Consider the following 18,915-nt stretch of genomic DNA (forward strand, 5'->3'; position numbering starts at 1 on the left):
CAATGGTCTGAGGGACAGTGAACTGGCCCCCTGTTTAAAAAGTTTGAGGACCCCTGCCTTACACCTTTACCTCTGTAATCACCAGCAGAACAGACTTGAAGTGGATTGCAAGAGGATGAGAGAGCTGTGTGGCAACTGAGTCACCCCAGTTATCAGCCTGCCATGCCAGGGAACCAACCTCAGCAGGGCATCCTACCTGACCCCCAGCTGACTCTAGACGTATAAGCAATAAATGTTTATTGTTATGTGCTATTTAGTTTCTGTGGGTGTTGGCTATTTAGTCCTTTCAGTGCAGGCCAAGGCTACATGTACTCCCCAAATGCCCATGATGATTTGATTCAAGAAATTTCATGAGAAACATAACCATCTGTGGTGGACATATCCTTGGTTGGCCCCCAGGATTCTTGCTTCCTAGTATGTATTTATGACTTTTTATGATCCTCTCTGCTCAGTGTAGGCAGAACCTGGGCCCTGCTTCTAAACAAAGGAATATAGTAAAGGACAGAGATCTACCACTGTTCCTAAGGTCCCTAATCAGCTGACTTGGAGTTAATCAAAAGGAGAATTATTCCGGGAAGGGGCTGGTTTAAGAGAAAGAGAATTGATATCTCAAAGTAGTTTTGATTTGCATTTCTCGGATGATTAAGGATGGTGAGTATTTTTTCATATCACCTATTAGTCCATATCGCAAAATCCCCAAACCAGGGATGTTGGCGTGGATGTGGAGAAAAGGGAACACTTCTACACTGCTGGTGGGAATGCAGACTAATTCGTTCCTTTTAGAAAGATGTTTGGAGAACACTTAGAGAACTAAAAATAGACCTGCCATTTGATCCTACAATTCCTTTATTAGGTATATATCCAGAAGACCCAAAATCACATTACAACAAAGATATTTGTATCAGAATGTTTATTGCAGCCCAATTCATAACTGTTAGGTCATGGAAGAAGCCCAAGTGCCCATCAATCCATAAATGGATCAATAAGCTGTGGTATATGTACACCATGGAATACTATGCAGCCCTAAAGAAAGATGGAGACTTTACCTCCTTCAGGTTTACATGGATGGAGCTAGAAATGTTCTTCTTAGTAAAGTATCTCAAGAATGGAAGAAAAAATATCCAATGTACACAGCCCTAATTTGAAACTAAATTATAGCTTTCATAGGAAAGAATTAACCTAATTATAGCCTTAGAATATGGGGAGAGGGGAAGGGGAGGGGTACGGGATGGGTGGGTGGAGGGAGGGTGATTGGTGGGGTCACCTGTATGGCTTATCTTGTAAGGGTACAAGTGAATCTTTCTAAAAGCAGAGTATGAATGTCTTAATAACTAAGAAAATGACACGAAGGCTACATTAACCAGTTTGATGAGAGTATTTCAAATTGTATATGAAAACACCACACTGTACCCCGTGATTGCATTAATGTACACAGCTATGATTTAATTGAAAAAAAAAAAGAGAGTTGAAGTAGCCAACTCTCTCCCCCTTGCTAGCTTTGAAGAAGCAAGTTACCATGAATTCCCTAGCTCTAATGAAACAAATTCTGCCAGCAAACGGAGGAAGCTAGTAAATAGATTATTCCTTAGTTGAGCATCCAGTTGGCCTGCTAGCAAGGCCAAAACCTGGACTTCAGCCTTCTAAGACTCTTCAGAAGACTCAGCTCAACTGTGCCTTGAATCCTGACCCATGGAAACATACAAATGGGTGTTGTTGTAAATGGCTACATCTTGGGAAATTTGTTTCATAGCAATAGAAAACTGTTATCATTTTTCATGAATTGAGCAAAAATGATTTTGGGGAAATATAACATTTCTCAGAAGGGCCCAAACCCCCTTATGCTATAATAATGACCCCAAATGTTTTCTTTTCCTAATTAGACTATTCACTAATCAACAGGCATTGTTTTCATCAATCCTCTGTGAGTTTTCAGAGAACATTCTTTCAGTGTTTTTGCAATGAATCATGCCTCCATTTTCTACCTACTCTTCTCAGATCTTCATACACTCCCTTTCTCTGATTATCTTGGAATTTGACCATTTTTGAATTTCATCTTCAAGTTTGATACGATCCTTGGTTCAGTTTATCCAGTATGTCAATAATATTTATCACACAACATTGCAAAAATAATTCCTTAAGTGAAGACAAAAGAATTAATTATACTCCCTTCTTTTTGCTATGTTTTCCCTTCCACACTGTATAGGATAGCCACGTGTGGGTCAGTATTATGGTCTCAGTGTTTAGCATGTAATCATGTAGATGTCACATGTTTACCTTGCTTTTAATCAGGGTTTCTCAACCTCGATACTGCTGACATTTCTTTATTGTTGCATTGTGGGATCTTTCCCATCATTCCTGTCCTCTACCCACTAGATGTCAACAGCACCGTTCTCCCAAGGTTTTGAAAACCAAAAATGTCTCCAGAAATGTTCTCTGGAAGATAAAACTGCTCTTGGCTGAGAATCACGGCTTATATGAAGAAGTGATTATTTAGTATGATATTAGTGAGATTACAGATTAATTTTGTTTCAGGTTCATGGTGAAGGACAATCAAGGTTTAACATGGAATTAAAATCCAGTGAAATGTCAGGTTTATGGTATATGCATCCACAGTCAGTGAAAGATAAGCTCAGATAGCTAGAAAAATGTATTTAAAAATAATGTCTCTGAAGGGCAATTTGGCAATGTCAACTAAAATTAAAATGCAAATAATCTTTTCCTAGCAATAGTACCTCAAAAGGTTATACTACAAATATAATTCTCCACGTGTGAAAGAAGAGATAGTCATAGATATTCATTGAAGCACTGTTGATAAGGGTGAAATATTAGAAACAAGCTCTACCCACATCAACAGAAGATGGGACATCTTTACAATGGGACACTATACTGGCTCACAAAGGAATGAGGTAGTTCTTCATGGTGAAATAGGATGATCTCTCAGACATAATATTTAGTGGAAAAAACAAGATGAGGAACTGTACAGTATGCACATACAGAAAATATGATAGAGAATTAGTATTTCCGAATAACTTGCAGCAGGGCATATAGGACAAAGAATGGGGAATGGTACTAAAAAATTCAAAATCCTGGAAAGAGAGGGAAATGATATTGAACCATATGGCAGTGCTTCTCCGACTTGCCCCCAAACACTTCAGATACCCGAGGACAGTGATGGTGTTTCCTAGAAAAATGCACCAGAGGCAGAGAAGCCTTTCCGGATTACCTTTTGCTCTCCATCCCTGCTGTTGGTGCCATTTGCATGTCCTGGCTATTTCTGCCTTAGTGAATTACTAAGAAATGTCCTGGCTGATATGTCTGATTCTCATCCTTCCCTGCTCCAGTCTACCCTCCACAGTGCTTCTGACTCAGGTTCTAGTTAGACATTTAATCATGTTACTGCCCTGAGTGAGTCTCAACCCTCTGGGGTGAAATCTAAACATAGTGTAGCCTGGGTGGCCCTATGCGATCTAGCTCTTGCCTATGAGGTAGGTAAGGGAGCCAGCTGGAGATGGGATTGGGTCCTGGTTAGACTTCTCTACCTTTATTTCCCACTGTTTCCTTTTCTTCACTCACCTCACCAGCCAGGCTTATTTAGGCAAGACCTGCCAACATAACCTGCTACGTTATGACTTGATAAGTTTGCTTATGATTATACAGCTGTCTGGGATACCCTTAACTTGCCGACATGCACTCACTCTCTTTCAAAACTTAGTTTAACCAAAACTTCCAACAAGACCTTTCTGTCCCCCTCACCATGTCTGCCCTATCTATATTCCCTGCCTACTTGGGCAGCTTGCCAAAGCTGTTCTTGACATTTCATGACTTTTCTCCCTTTCATTCAGAAATTAGACTTTCTTGGTAAATGGCAACATTTTAATAAAACCTTTCAAGGCAGGCCAATTATGGGGTAGAAGATGTGAGAGGGTTGGGGAGGAGAAACTGGGAAAATGGATATAAAGAACATAGTGGGAGCCATTTGTTGGTACGGGTCATTTACACTTTAGTCACTTAGAACTTGGTGTTACTTCTGCTTCACTTCTTTAATTAATGCTAAATCACATTTCTTTTAAAAGCAGCACATGTTTCAGAAATACTTGTGCTAGGAAAGAACAGCATAGTTAAGAAAGACAAGGTTTATGTAACAAAAGCACATTAAGTTGATAGGGATTTATTTAAAACATCTCTTTGTAGAACTGTGACTGCTATTCTATTCTGTTCTATTTTGACATATTCTATTTTCTTTGTTCAAGAAGTTTCAAACTTGTTCCCCTCAAAAGCTATTTCTTCTGGTCCTCTGCCAGTTGATCAAATCAATTTATGTAAGTCTGGCCGGGTACAGTGGCTCATGCCTATAATTCTAGCACTCTGGGTGGTCTGCTTGAGCTCAGGAGTTCAAGACCAGCCTAAGCAAAAGCAAGACCCTGTTTCTACTTAAAAGGTAGCCAAGTGTTGTGATGGGCACCTGTAGTCCCAGCTACACAGGAGGCTGAGGCAGGAAGGTCACTTGAACCCCAGAATCTGAGGTTGCTGTGAGTGCCCAGCACTCAGCCTGGGCAACAGACTGAGACTCTGTCTCCAAAAAAGAAAAATATTTAAGTTTGTGGGTGGGAAGAAGTGCCTCCTGTATTATCATTTCTTAGCTAGCCGCTACTGCTGTTTGAGGTCAGAAAATTATCCCTGATGCTAGGTATCAAAGAGGCCTCAGCAAGAGAGGGATTTCTCTGTGTTTCAAGGAAAGCTAGAAATTCTTCCTAGGTGGAGCCAGTTACTAACATTTCAAGTGATGGCCCCAGCTCACCTCTGAATGGGATCAGGTGTTTAATGTTCTTTGGCCATTTATGTTATTAAATCCTTTCTTTCTAAAAAAAATTATAAAATAACACTCAGAAAAGTACATGACTCCCACCCCCTAGAGGTAATCATCATTCTGACTTGTATTATAGGTTTAACACCTATGAGTGTGTCTTTATTTTGCTCTATAGATGGATTCATACTGCATATATTTTTGTTTCTGGTTTCTTTCTCTTCCTATGTTTGTGAGATTCATCCATGCGATTTGTTAGAGGTCATTAATTTTCCTTAACATTTTTAGCCAGCTATTTTTACTGGTGTAGTACATGTGAGTGCTATCACTTTTTTGGTCAGGAAAGACAAGCCAACAAATATTGTATATTCTTTTTTTCCCTTGTCTTCCTTTAATGTTTAAATTCAAGAATGTAATTTATCTGAAAACAGTCATTCAAGAGAGAAAAAAATAGGCCATGAGGTACTCACTAATGACGTTGGCTTGTCCGGTGAATATGGTGTACTGGAGCTCATAGGAGACCACACTGAATTCATCATCGGAGGTCCAGTGCACAGTGATGGTGTCATATGAAGCTGTGCAGAGCTCTTCTCTAATTGTGGGAGGGTTGGGAGCTGTGGGGATCAAGAATGCTCATGAGTAGAAAAGCAGACCCTAGTGGATGCCATTTCAGAGGAGATGTTTGACAGTTAAGCAAGCCATTATAAATAGATCCATCCAGACTACTACCCTAAAGATAGTAGCCCCAATCCAAAGAACATTTGGTTGCCTGGCTATTGCTTTTATTTTTAACAGAGCTAGCCAATATGGACTTATCTGTTTATCATGAGAAAATGTTTAGGAGGTTAAGCAAACAATACTCTCTTGTCCATGAAGTAAAATATGTCAAACAAAAAGTAAACAAAATGAACTTCCATAGTTTCATTCACTTGGTGGTGGTGGTGGTGGTGGTAGCAGATTGTTTTAGTAAATCTTTAGTAAAGATTGTTTTAGTAAAGGCAGATTGCCTAGACGGTAAATGTTTCAGGCTTTGTGGGCCATGAATTCTCTGTTACAACTACTGAACTTTGTTGTTGCTGCATAAAAGTAGCCACAGACAATTTGCACACAAGGGTGTGGCCAGGTTTCAATAAAACTTTAATTTACAAAAACAGGCAGAAAGCCAGATTTGGTCTGTGACCCAAAGTTTGCCAACCCCTGATCTACATGGTATCAGATATTTTTATATGTATTTAGGCACCCAATTGGAAAAATACTGATTTTTTTTAATCCCAGACAAATCAATCAAATAATTGTTTGAAAATTTTCTTTCGTTAGATATTTCAATGCCTTGTAAAAAAACAAAACAAAAACTTATTAGTGCAGGCTTATTTGCTTCTCATTTATGAGTGAGATTTCAAATTAAGAAGACGGTGATTAGCAATCAATCATATCCAAGAAGTACATTTTCTTTCCCTAAGGAAAACACAATGTTTTGGCATTTGGCGAACTTTATCACTGTCTTAAAACAGGCTGCTGTTTTATTTCTTTAACACTTTCTAGAGAAGTCTAAATCCTACCAAAATAATGAGTTTAAAATGACTCTACTGGATTGATTTCAGTAACTGGTTTTGTGAAAAGAGTATGTGAGCAAGAAAAAGATGAGGCAATAACAGCTTTGCATTGAAAATAGTATTTTAGGGTATGGGTTGGCATACTTTGACTGTGGGCCAAATCTGGCTCAGTGGCTGTTTTTGTAAATAAAGTTTTATTGGAATACAGCCAGTCTTTCATTTATGTATTGTCTAGGCTGCTTTCATGCAATAGCAAAGTTGAGTAGTTGTGACCATATGGCCTACAAAGTTTAAACATGTACCATCTGGCCCTTTACAGTCAATGTTTTCTGACCCCTAGTTCAGAGAACTGACCAAGGGTCTTTAGTTCCAATCTTCTGTATACCAGAATCTAACTTCAAATGACGAAACATACCTGCTTTCTTTAAATTAAGATATAACGTCTGTGCTTTTTTACTCTAAATTTTGATTAGGATTGGTGAATTCTAAGTAAACCCAAAGAGGAAGAAAAGTTTATGAAAACGAGAAATTTAAAACTCTACTTCATAGTCTTCACATTGCCACCTGAAGATATATCCAGGACAATTATAGAAGCAAGTGTATTAAGCCAATTACTTTAGCTTTGTCTATTGGTTACTGAATTCCACAAATACTGGTGAATATCCACAATGTGACAGGCACTGCATTAAATTGCATGTTAAGACAGAAGGACTTGACAAAACTTTTGAAGCAGTCCTTCTGGAATATTTATTTGTACATCTGTAACTTGATGTTTGTAAATGTGAGATTTAGTGGTGTGCAATGTGACTTAGATGTGTATGAATCAGTGACACCAATCAGGAGATGAATTCCATGAGGTGGCCCAGCTGCATCGTAAAAATGTGCTTATTATTGTCTGTGTGGTCCCTGTTGATGTGGGATCACCCCCGCATGGTTCAGTGAAGAAAGTTATTCTCTCACCATTTAAATAGTTGAGTGAATTATTTCTCCATCAACCATTGTAGAAAAATTTTGTTTTCTGCATTGCAATATATGATTAAACACATTTTAAAAAGTATGTTCAAAATACCCAAGTGAGACACATGGCAGTAGCCACCGTCAGGAAGGAAATGTCACCTCTACGGGTTATTAACTTGACATACCTCTTACAGGCATGTCATAGGAAAAAAAAATCCTGTTTTCACAGCCAGACAGACTAACCTTGTTTTGATTGTAAACCCAATGGGTTTGTCCTGAGAAGTCGATACTCAATTTATTGTAAATGAGAACAGCAGCATGCTGCCAATTTCAATACTCATGGAATTGGTACCAGAACGGTTCTTTCTGTTCTTTTCTTGCCTCCGTCACAAACACCACACAAGGAATGGTCAGCTGATACTCGACAAACATTTCATTTCCTGCTTACAAATGTCTGATAAACTATTTGGACTTGGCAGTATCAGCCAAGCATTGTATGTTATGGCCAGGATTGATGTTATGTCTAGAAACGGACTGAATTTGTATTTGGGGCTGACAGCTCAGGAGGCATAATAGCAGGTACCCCATATGGCCTTTAGTTTGGCATAAACAGCCATCGGGATGATATATGGTATACCTGTTACAATTCATTGCAGACTGCTTTCATATTTCCTCTTTAATCAATACTTTCACGTTCTTGTAGAGATTAAAATGGGCACATATGTTGTTGAAATACTATTGAATAATTGGAAAGGGGAAGGACCGACACATTCTTGTTAATAAGGCTCTGATTCTGGGCAATATGGCCCCGTGCCCAGGTAAATACTTAATTTGTCAGTCTTTTCTGCCCCTTAGTATGACCTTGTGATACATATTTGGTCCACCAGACATAAATGGGAGTTTGCTAGGTGGGATCTCTGGAAAAGCTTTTTGTTTTTGATAAGCACGGTCAAATGTGGCTGGCAGGGCTTTCCATCTGTCATTCTCCCTCCGCCTCTCTCTTTTTGCCTAAAACTTGAGCATAAGTTAAGCATGCTTGGAAGTGTAGTAGTCACATTATGATCGTGTGGCAAAGAGGCAACACAATAAAGGTGGCAGAAAGGAACAGAGAAAGAGCCTTGGGTTTGAGGTCATCACCAAACTGCTATCCAGCCCTAGACTGCAGGCCTCCCTTCTGTTTCTTCTTGATGGGTTTAGTCACTCCTAGTTGGATTTTCTGCTACTTGAAACTAAACTTATTCCCAAATGACATTTTAAAAAATTTTTTTAACAGGAAGATATCGCGAAAAGCAGCTTAATTGGAGAAAATCTAGACCAATAGATAATCCAATACAATAGCCACTTACAATACATAGCTATTTAATTTTCAATTAAACTTAAAAAGTGGATAGTGAATTAAAATTTTTTTTTTTTGAGTTTCCAATAGCTCCATAGAGCTGGCTGCTAACATATTGGATAGTGGAAATATAGAACATTTCTATCATCATAGAAAGTTCTATTGGATAGAATTAGTTTAAATAAATCTCAGAGTTAAAAGCTTAAAAAGGAGAGTACTATATTCAAAAAAATATTTAAAAGCAAGTTTGGGGTCCTTATTCCAAATGCTTTTTAGTCAATTTCTTTCTTAATAGGAGCAGTATGTTTCAAAGAGAGTCTTACATAAGGTAGGAAGTTTGTGGAAGGGTTTGTCTTCCTTGCAAATGAAGAAGGGTTAAAAATAGCACCTCGAGTCCTTGCAGAGAAAAAAAGAACTCCGATCTTCTGGGTACAAGGCTCTCCTAATATAGAACTCCTTGCTTTCTTTCTATCCGCGGACAGTAAAAACAAACATCACACAATGTTCCCTCTCTCCTGCTCCATATTCCCCAACCACTCATCCTCCAAACACACACATAGAACTGAAGTAGAGAAGCTGACACCATGCTAAGTTGGGGATGTGGTTTCTTGAGAGCTGAGCACGGTGCACATCTGGCTTCACTGTGTACAATGGACTTGCCTGAAGTCACAGGTACCAGTGGCTTTGGCCAACACCTAAGGTTGTTTAAGCAGTTCAAGTTCTATCAGCTGATATTCTCAGTTTTTGCTTTACAGGTTAACAGCACAAAAAAACAAGTTTATTAGGAATAGGAATGGTCTGAGAGTTTTTTTGTGGTCGCTCTTTGTTCTAAAGTTTGACCAAAAAGAAAACCTAAGCAAGAAACACAGGATTGAAACAAGGTACCAGGAATTCCAATGAGATTTTTATGATCTTTGCCATGGTGACGTCTAGCTAAGTCTTGTACTAGAAAGAGTAGACGTCTTTGGAGTCTGTACAGGCCCCAGCCAAATTCAAAATCTGCCACTGCTATCTGACCTTGAGCAAGATGGCTAACCTTTGTCATTTGTGAAATGAGGATTATAATGCTTTACCTCAATATTGTAAAGATTAAAACAAGATTGAAAATAGCTGAAACAGAGTAGATACCCCATCAGCTAGCTGCCAATTTTTTCTCCGCTAAAGTAGTGTGAGATGCCTTATAACATGAAAAATATCCAATAGAGCTATTATTTTAGCACCCACACCGTGAAAGTGAGGGAAATAGTGGTCTGTATGCTTTTAATGACAGAGATTCTCTGTTATCTCCTGTCTGCATTTTAGTCTTGGGCAATGTTGCTTTGGTCAAAAAAAGGAGCACATAGAAATTATTTAAGGGAATATTAGATGCCATTCCTAAGCTAAAAGCCCACATTTCTAGTTTTTATGGAATAAGTGATCTGGTGGTAAAGCATTTGTGTCACTCACTGTCCACAATATTAAAGAGAACATGAAAAGACAATACCTGTAAGGTAATCCAGACATTCTAGCAATTTCTTCTCTCGGGAGAAATCTAAGGCAAAAGTGTCAAATGTGTCATTAAGGTTGATTTCAGGAATTAGGACCTGGGAGGATGCAGTTGCCATGGAGACCCTGTAGTTTAAACAAAACAACTTTTTAGAAATGTCAAGTTGGCTTTCACCACCACTGCATATAGATGAAAAAAGTAAAAGAAACATTTGTTTGAAGTGCTGCTTTTACACATGAGTTTGGAAGAATCTCAAAATGGCCCAACACAGTCACACAAAGCACACGAATGTGAACCGAACGAAAAAGTGAAGGAATTTGAAAAACATCAGAATGGCTTCCTCGCTTCCTTTTTACTACTGGGAAACGATTTCCTGTGAAAGCTAAAGAATATTCATATTTCATGTTGCCATGTATTTAACAGCTTGGCCTTGTCACTTCTAACCCCAGCAAGAAGCACAGAGCTCCAGGCGTTTCTTCACACATCTGTCTGGGAAACTGTTTGTTCCTTTCAGGCTCAACCCTGCTCCACTTCAAAGGGGAGTCTCCTAAATTTCAAACTGCATAAAAGGCAAAGTGAAGATTAAAAAAGAATGTTTCCAGATATTGAATTAGTTTAATCAATTGCTAGCCTTGCTCTAAAATAAGCATTAAAAGGGGAGATTTTTGCCTGGCTCATTTTCTCTTTCCTCATATTCATTTCCTTGTACCATATTCCTAGCAGATGCCATGGAAAATAACTCACAAGTTTACCCACAAATTTCCCCAGTGGATGTACTGTCTCTCTGCTTCATTTAGGTTTTCTGGTTAGAGTTCTCATCTATAAACTATAAAGCAAGGTAGGTACTGGTTGGTGTGTGTGTCAATCCACTATGCACTCAAGTTGATTTGGAAAGTTCCAGAATTATTATTTTTGAGACAGTCTCATGCTGTTGCCCCAGGACAGAGTGGGATGGCCTCATCATAGCCACAGCAACCTCAAACTCCTGGGCTCAAGTGATCCTCCTGCCTCCCGAATAGCTGGGATTGCAGGAGCCCACCATAACACCTGGCTAATTTTTCTTTTTTTTAGTAGAGACAGGGTCTCACTTTCCTTAGGCTGGTCTCAAACTCCTGAGTTTAAGAGATCCTCCCAGAATGCTAGTATTACAGGCCTGAGCCACTGTACCTGGCCTGGAAAGTTAAATTATTATTACTAACACTAATTAAAAAATGTAAGTTGATTCTCTTAAAAAACAAGAAAATTGAGGCATGAAATATATCTCTTCTGAACATATCAAACAGTGCTACACCCATAATCTTGTTGAGTAGATATTATTATATAACATTTCTAGAAGCTAGAAATGCAGAGTATTATGTAGGGCACTGAGGATTTTTGAGTAAAGAAATAACTTTGAAATGATTTAGGTCTAAATCTGGTTACTTATTTTCTAATTGGGAAAAATGATGCTCTTTTATACAAGGCCATAAAGCTAGCTGGCAGCAACCAGGAGAATTTCAGGCCTATGTTCTTCCATTTAATTTAGAAAAATTTCAGCCCTATTACCCTGGGGGTAACTGTTGAGTCTCTTAATGGCTTTTAAAGCTTTGGATTTGACAAATATGTCTTGGCTATAAAAATTACACCTGTGGGTATATCTATACAGTGGACTATTATTCAACCACAAAAAGGAATAAAGTACCCATATGTACTACAACCTTAAAAACCTTGTTCTATAAAAATGTAGTCATAAAAGGCTATTATATGATCCATTTGTATGAAATGTACGGAAGAAGCAACTCCCTAGAGACAGAAGCAGACTGGTATTGCCAGGGAGAGGGGGAGTGACTGCTTAATGAATGGAGGGTTTACTTTTGTACTGATGGAAGGGTTTTGGAACTTGATAGAGGTGGTAGTTGCACAATCCTGTGACTGTTCTAATTGCCACTGAATTGGATACTTGAAAAAAGTTGAAATTACATTAAGTGAATTTCATCAATTTCATCTCAATAAAAAGAATATACCTGTGAAATGTTCAAAATCCGTAGAAATAGTTTCTATAGCCATATTTCTGGCAGATTTTCAGGGTTATACAAGAAGGAAAGGAGAGAGGTTAATCAGCAATGCCATAATGTACTGATATTTCTGGAAAGAAAGAAGAGGATGGAGGATCTAACTTCACCTCCTGACCTCTTTCACCAAGAAGCAATGAACAGCAGAGTTGTGTGAGTCTGTTGACTAAATATCATACTCAAGGAAATCAGACTGATTGTTACTAACAGCTAGCTGCCAATTTACACTGATGGGATGGTTCCAAGGCATTTTTCACTTATGGTTAAACTGTACTTAAAAAAATGCTTGCCTTGAATATAAAAAGTCCTCACTGAGATCCCAGGATTATTCTCAACAAATATTCATGAAGCCTTTAAAGTATGCTACATACCAAAGATCCCAGGACATATGCACCAGCACTGAAAAGTTAAAAAAGTTAAAAGAAATGCTATGGTGTCATTTGAATGCCTCAAAAAATATTTCAAAATGAAACCCCAATTAATTCTTGGTTATAATGTTCAGCAGGAGAATTGCACTGAATCATCGTGGAAACAAGAACCAAACTTGTGATTGTATTTCTCTGGCTTTTGTAGTTCCCTTGCCCAGCAGCAGAAGCCTCTTTGTTTAGGGTCATCCAGAATCAATTTTCCCCCATATTTCTCCTGGTTCTATGGTCCACAAACAATTAAATAAAACATGTTTTAGTTAAGTGACACTGTTAAACACGCCTGCCATTTTGCTGGTAGGAACTTTGTAGAGTGGGAACCAAAAAGATGAACGTTCCCAGCCTGGGAGGCAAAGGCTGACAGCAAGAATCTCTGGAGATTACTGAAGCCTTTTTGTGAGACGGAGTCACATTTTATCACCCTCGGTAGAGTGCTTCATAGCTCACAGCAACCTCAAGCTCCTGGGCTCAAGTAATTCTCTTGCCTCAGCCTGCCTGGTATGTGGGATTACAGGTGCCCAGCTATATTTTAGAGATGGGGTCTCGCTCTTGCTCAGGCTGGTCTCAGACTCTTGAGCTCAGGTGATCCACCTGCCTTGGCTTCCCAGAGTGCTACGATTACAGGTGTGAGCTACCATGCCAGCCTGATTATTGAAGTTTTTTTTTTTTTTCTTGCAGTTTTTGGTGGGGGCCGGGTTTGAACTCACCACCTCCAGTATATGGGACTGGTACCCTACTCCTTTTGAGCCATAGGCGCCGCCCTGATTACTGAAGCTTTTAACATCTACACATTTGTATTTTGATGGAAGGAAAGATACTTATCTTTGGCTACAATTTCAAGCTCTTAATTGGATTGGACAGGCAAGGGGAAATGGGCCAAATTCAACATTTTAGGCCATGTTTTTATTTCCTAAATCCCGTTTGCCCATCTTCTGGCCTTTCAGATAAGTTGCCGAATCCCTTGAGGGCTGTTAGTGTTATGCCACCTTCTCAAATTCTTGCTTTATAGCCATGTCTGTGTATACGTGTACACATGTGCACGTGGAGGTGTGTCTGAAGCTCTTCTTAACAGAGCAAATAAATAAGGGTGTTATGTCCCAACTTGATGCTTAAGAAGATGGGTTGCACATAGCTCTGTTTGGATTTCTGCTTCGATGCAGAAATCTAATCTCCATGACACTCAGTGGCTGGTAGCCACATAATCCCAGTGTTCCAGAAGATGGACATGTCTATGCTACACTGCTCACAGGCTTCTGTCAAACAATGCACACTCCATGGTAAAACCCAATGGGTTTTCACAGTAACAAAGTGTGTTTTACTCTGGTTGGCTCAAGATGTCACAAACACATTTGGCCCTAGAACCTTGTTGTAGTCTTAATTCAAGCCTATGAGCCACCCTAAAGAATACACTGTGAAAGCTACTCATCAGAACTGCTCTAATTCTTAGAGCTAAGTGATATTTTTCCAGAGCTGATAACTGGAGTTTTCAGTTTCGTTTTCTGGAAAAGCCTGGCAGATCCTTGAACTGACTCTTGTAATGAGGAACAGAGGCATCACCTCGAGGAGTCAGAGAACCTCCTAGATGCTCTGAAAAATGGGTACTAGTCATAGGGAATTTTCTTAGCAACAAGTTATCTGTATCAAGAGGATAGCTAAGAGTGACTTTAATTTTAGATTCTTCATTAGACTAACTTTCTTACACCTGGATTTAGTGAGTACCTTTGCTTATTTTACATACTGTTATAAAAGTACAATCATCTCACAGACCTATGTATTAGTATAGCTTGAGAATAAGCATTACATTTGTATTCATCTAGTGAGTGGGAAGAAAAGGAATTAGTATTTCTCCTGCTTTCAACTTGGGACAGAAACGGGGCTAACATTTTTACCATTATCATTTAATTCCATCTTAGGTAGGAATGATTGGCTCTGTTTTACAGATGTGTTCACTCACTTATTCAGCAATTTGCAATGTGTTGAGGCTATAAGGACAAAAACAAGGTGGCTGGGGATCCTGCCCAGTTGGAGCATATGAACAAAATCCGACTCAGAAATGGTAATGAGCAGCCTGAGTGCCATCGCTAATTACTAGGCAGTTAGTGCAGAGCCAAACAGTTGCTTCTAAAGCATATGCATCTCCTACAATGTAAAGCTTGGAACTCTCTCTTCTTGGGTTTTCTCTGTTACTGAACTGAAAAAAAAATTTCAGTTTTGGTTCAGCTTGTAGGAGGACATATCTACTTTAACTGATTCAATGTTGCTGAAAAATCTCAACTAAGTCTCACTGTAGGAATTATTCTGGGTTCTACACTTGAATTAAAGAATAAAGATGGTTTGGAAATATACAGGAGCCAAAGGCCAAGGCAGACACAAGAGAAGACAGAGGACTAGGAAGTCACATCCTAAAGACGACTGCTGAGTGACAGGTTGAAGAACAGAGGCAAGTAGACAGGTATTGAAACAAAGCCATACAAGGAGTGCTTGACTAATGTGTTGAATAATATGAAAACACAGATCCAATTAACATGCATGGAGTATCTAGGATGCTGCCCACCTGTTCTTAGGAGATTTCAGCTGTGTTATAGCCAGAGCTATTCTGAGCTCAATTTTCTAAGTATAAGCTAGCTCAAAGAACCATAGTTAAAAAGTGACAGTGCTAGGATTGGAACCCCGGTTTCCCAACTCCTAAGCCCAGTGCCCTTTTTCCTATATCCTGGCTGCTAGAAAGGGAAAAAGCCTCAGGAATTGGCTAATGAAAAAAAAAAAAGCCTCTTGAATCCACTAAGAGGATTGACAGAGATGGGACAAGATGGGATTACAGAAACAAGGGCTTCCTTGTTACAGGTTTTGTGTATTCAACCTTTTGCATATTCTTGACGAGGTGGCTTTGTTATAGGGAGAGCTAACCAGGAGTAGATATGCCTCACTGGCTCTGCAGGAGATTGAGTACGAGCATTCACACGCTGGTGCTAGCCTTTAAATGTGTGCCTTCTTAACTGTTAGAGGGCCACATTTTCTTAGGTCACCCGGTGAGAATTTATTCATGTGTCACTCGGTTGAATTTTTAGGGACTGCTGGGCAATACACCTAGTAGTAGCCACTTTATCGGGACATCTCGCAATTCATAGGTAGAGAAAAGTACTCTCAAATTCCAGTTGGAAACCATGACTATTAGTGTCCTCGGTACCCTGGAGTAGTAGTGCTATTTGCACTTTTTAACTTTAGGATAAATAGTGAGCAGTTGCATATTGTCCAGAAGAGAGCAGTATAAAACACACACTTGGAGTTATAAGGAAAGAAATGGGCCCATCTTGGAGTTGGGAGGGGAGCATTTTAAGGATATGGCAGGCATGACAGCCAGCTGTTATCCATGTCCTTTGGAAGAGACAAGCTCTAATCAGCTGTAAAAGGAATTTTCCCCAATATAAAAAGTAACATAGTCAAACTGGTTGGATGGTAGACAAGAGCTGTATAAGTACTGTACACTACTCTTAAAGAATACTAAAAATGCAGATCATCAATGCCTACCTCCTCTACATGATATTTTAAGAATCGTCTGAGTCTGAAACAAGCAAGCACTCAATAAATGTTACTTTCCTTTCTCCTTCTTTAAAGAAATCTAAGCCATAACATGGCAAGTATCTTTTTTCCCTAGGCAAGGGGTTGGTAAAGTACAGCTCACTGCCTATTTTGTAAATGGTTTTCTTGGCACACAGCCATGCCCATTCATTTCTGTATTCTATGGCTGCTGTAGAGCTGGCTACAATGGCAGTGTAGAGTAGTTGTGACCTAGACCTTATAACCTGCAATGCTAAAAATATTTACTCTGGTTCTTTGCAGAAAAAGTTTGCTGACCTCTCTTTTAGAATTAAGACCAGCATGAATGAGCTCTCTGGGGTCTTCTAGAGATAAGATCCTATCATTGCTTTGGATAAAGGGCAGTTAACTAAAAATTAGAATGCATGAGAAGTCAAGGCCATTGGAGACATCATTTATGTGGTGTTTGTTGTCCCATCTAGTGCTTCTCTTTGAATCCATTAGAATTGCTATAGATGTCTGTGTTATTGAACATGAGCAATTTTTATGCCAATCCAAGTACATGTACTGAAGGAGTATTCATCCTTGCCAGTTTTACTGCTGAAATGACCCTTCAGATAACCTCATTTTTAAGTTCTCCACCCTAGAAAAGAAGGTATTTTGAAAGGAGGTGGTATGAGGTTGACAGTTTGGTCCTTTCTTTCCTGCATGAGTCAGCCTTGAACTTTCGAGCCAAGCTTCTCAATAAAATGAAAATGGGCCTAGCAGAGAACAAAACCCATGTGATTTTTTTCTTTTTTGTAAATAGATGAGCTCTATCATGGAAGAAAGGATTCCCTTTCATGTTTCGGCCTTCATTTTGATTCTCATCAAGTGTATGATAACATAAGGTCTGAGAGTCACAATAAATGCTGATTTTGTGCCATTGTAAGCTTCCTCCCCCAAAAGCAGGTTGATTTTATTCTAACTGGTGGAATCCTGTTTCAAAGGCCTTGAACTCCAGGCTGTTAGTGAAAGGGCCCTGACATGTCAATGGGAAGCATCTTTGGCTGGAATGAAACAGCTCTAAGCCTCTATTCTCTCCTCTATCTTGAAAATGAAAACAAGAGCGAGGCGGGTGTAAGGCCAACCAATCACACCCCAGATACAAGAGCCCAGAGACCAAGAAGTTCCTGGGACCCTTGCACTTACCTCTCAGTGATATTCTTAGCAGTCTGTAGGAAACGGGCATGATCATTCTCCTTCAGAGAGTGTTCCGCTTGGGATATGAGCGATGCTGAGCGCTCGATGCACTGCTTGCAGTTTGCGATTTGCTGAGCCAGTTTGCGAAGCCTCATCACCTTGAACGAAAGAGGTGTAGAGAGACACGGTTACATGTATGGGCTTACTTCTTGAAATAGCATTGGGCTGGACTCTTCATATCCTCCCATGAAAGTTTACAAAGTAGGGCTAGAGAGAGACTGAAATATGGAAAGCCCAATTATGGGACCCTTGACTTAGATACTGTTTTCTCTCCTTGGAGAAGTGTTGCTAATTCATTTTATGAGGAAACACTGGAGTGTGAATTGCTTCCCTGTTGATGGGATAAAAAGGTGTTGCCCGGTGGCAAGGGTCACCAGACCTGTTCCATGGATTATTCCACACAATGACTTCAAGATTGTAGAGAACCCTGGAACTTTCTCTATCTTAGGCTTTCAGCTGTGCCATCAAGGAGATAAAACACCCCTCTAGGTGCAAATTTATGGTTTAAGGAAAAACCATTTTCTAAAGAGTTCTTTGCTATCCATGTAATAAAATTGCAATGTAAAAGCATTAAGTATTACTATTTCCCACACTACCTAAAACTCATGTTAAGTTAATAGAAATGGAGCATTTTTCCCATTGATTAATATTTTTCCTGTTGAGCAGATGAGAGAAAGCCAAAAAAAGCACAGCTGGGCCATTTCCCCTCACTGGGAACGTCATTTCCAGGCACTTGTGCTTACTTGATAACTAAAAACTATTTTGATAAGCATTTCCCAGTTGGGATAAAAATGCATGATTGCTTCACAACCTCCATTCCAATTCCTGATTCTGTCTTGCTTGAAAATGACCCCCAGCCAGCCCCAGAGGTTATAGTCAATTACATCTAAGATAAGTCCAAGGTAACCCACTTGACCATTGGCTCTGGTGTCTGAAATGTGCTATGAAATGAAGCCCTCTGGCCAGAAGCCACGTTAAAATTAGACCACTAATTGGAACTGCCTTGCACCTACAGCCCCTATCCACACTCAGGGATGGGTTTTGGCTGGCTTTATGATAATTCTGGAATGGAAAATAGCCCTGGGTGAAAGGGGAGGGATGAGGCCAGTTAATCTGTCTTACAGACAAGGCTGGCTCAGGCTCCCTCCAGAATTCCTGCTAACTCCAAGAAATTCCTTCTTTCTCCAAGTCGTCATTATCATCCCTGTATGACTCTAATCTAAGAAAAGGAAGGAAGGAGATGTCAGAACTTGAGGCCTCTAAGGAACATCCACTTCCAAGTGTGTACTAACTATAGCAAACGAAGGAAATTAAGGGTGAACTGAGAAGCAGCCGGCACAAATTTCAGGTGAGGGTGAGGGTGAGAAAAATTCCTGAAAGTAAAAAGTCAGAGAATACAGTGTCAATATTTTAGGGCATTAGTGTATGATATTGAGCCTAGTAAAAGACTTAACTCGTTATAGTTACTATCCCTAGCAGATTAACTGTGTTCACTGGTTGAACAAAACACCAAATAGAAGTTAG

At 39.4% G+C, this 18,915-nt stretch overlaps 1 protein-coding gene across 5 annotated transcripts in view; it reads right to left on the reverse strand.

Moving 5' to 3' along the window:
* Positions 1–18,915, reverse strand: part of MID1 (midline 1) — a 365,744-nt gene that overhangs the window by 18,808 nt on the left and 328,021 nt on the right. For all 5 annotated transcript variants that reach the window (XM_003793047.2, XM_003793045.2, XM_012807174.1 and 2 more), the window contains exons 5-7: positions 17,341–17,489; positions 10,134–10,261; positions 5,275–5,418 (exon numbers count right to left, since the gene is read on the reverse strand). In XM_003793047.2, coding sequence (XP_003793095.1) covers positions 5,275–5,418; positions 10,134–10,261; positions 17,341–17,489 — 421 coding nt within the window. The remainder of the gene's footprint in view (positions 1–5,274; positions 5,419–10,133; positions 10,262–17,340; positions 17,490–18,915) is intronic.

Source organism: Otolemur garnettii, unplaced genomic scaffold (genome assembly GCF_000181295.1).
Source record: "Otolemur garnettii isolate 467f Iridium unplaced genomic scaffold, OtoGar3 scaffold00065, whole genome shotgun sequence".
NCBI lineage: Eukaryota > Metazoa > Chordata > Mammalia > Primates > Galagidae > Otolemur > Otolemur garnettii.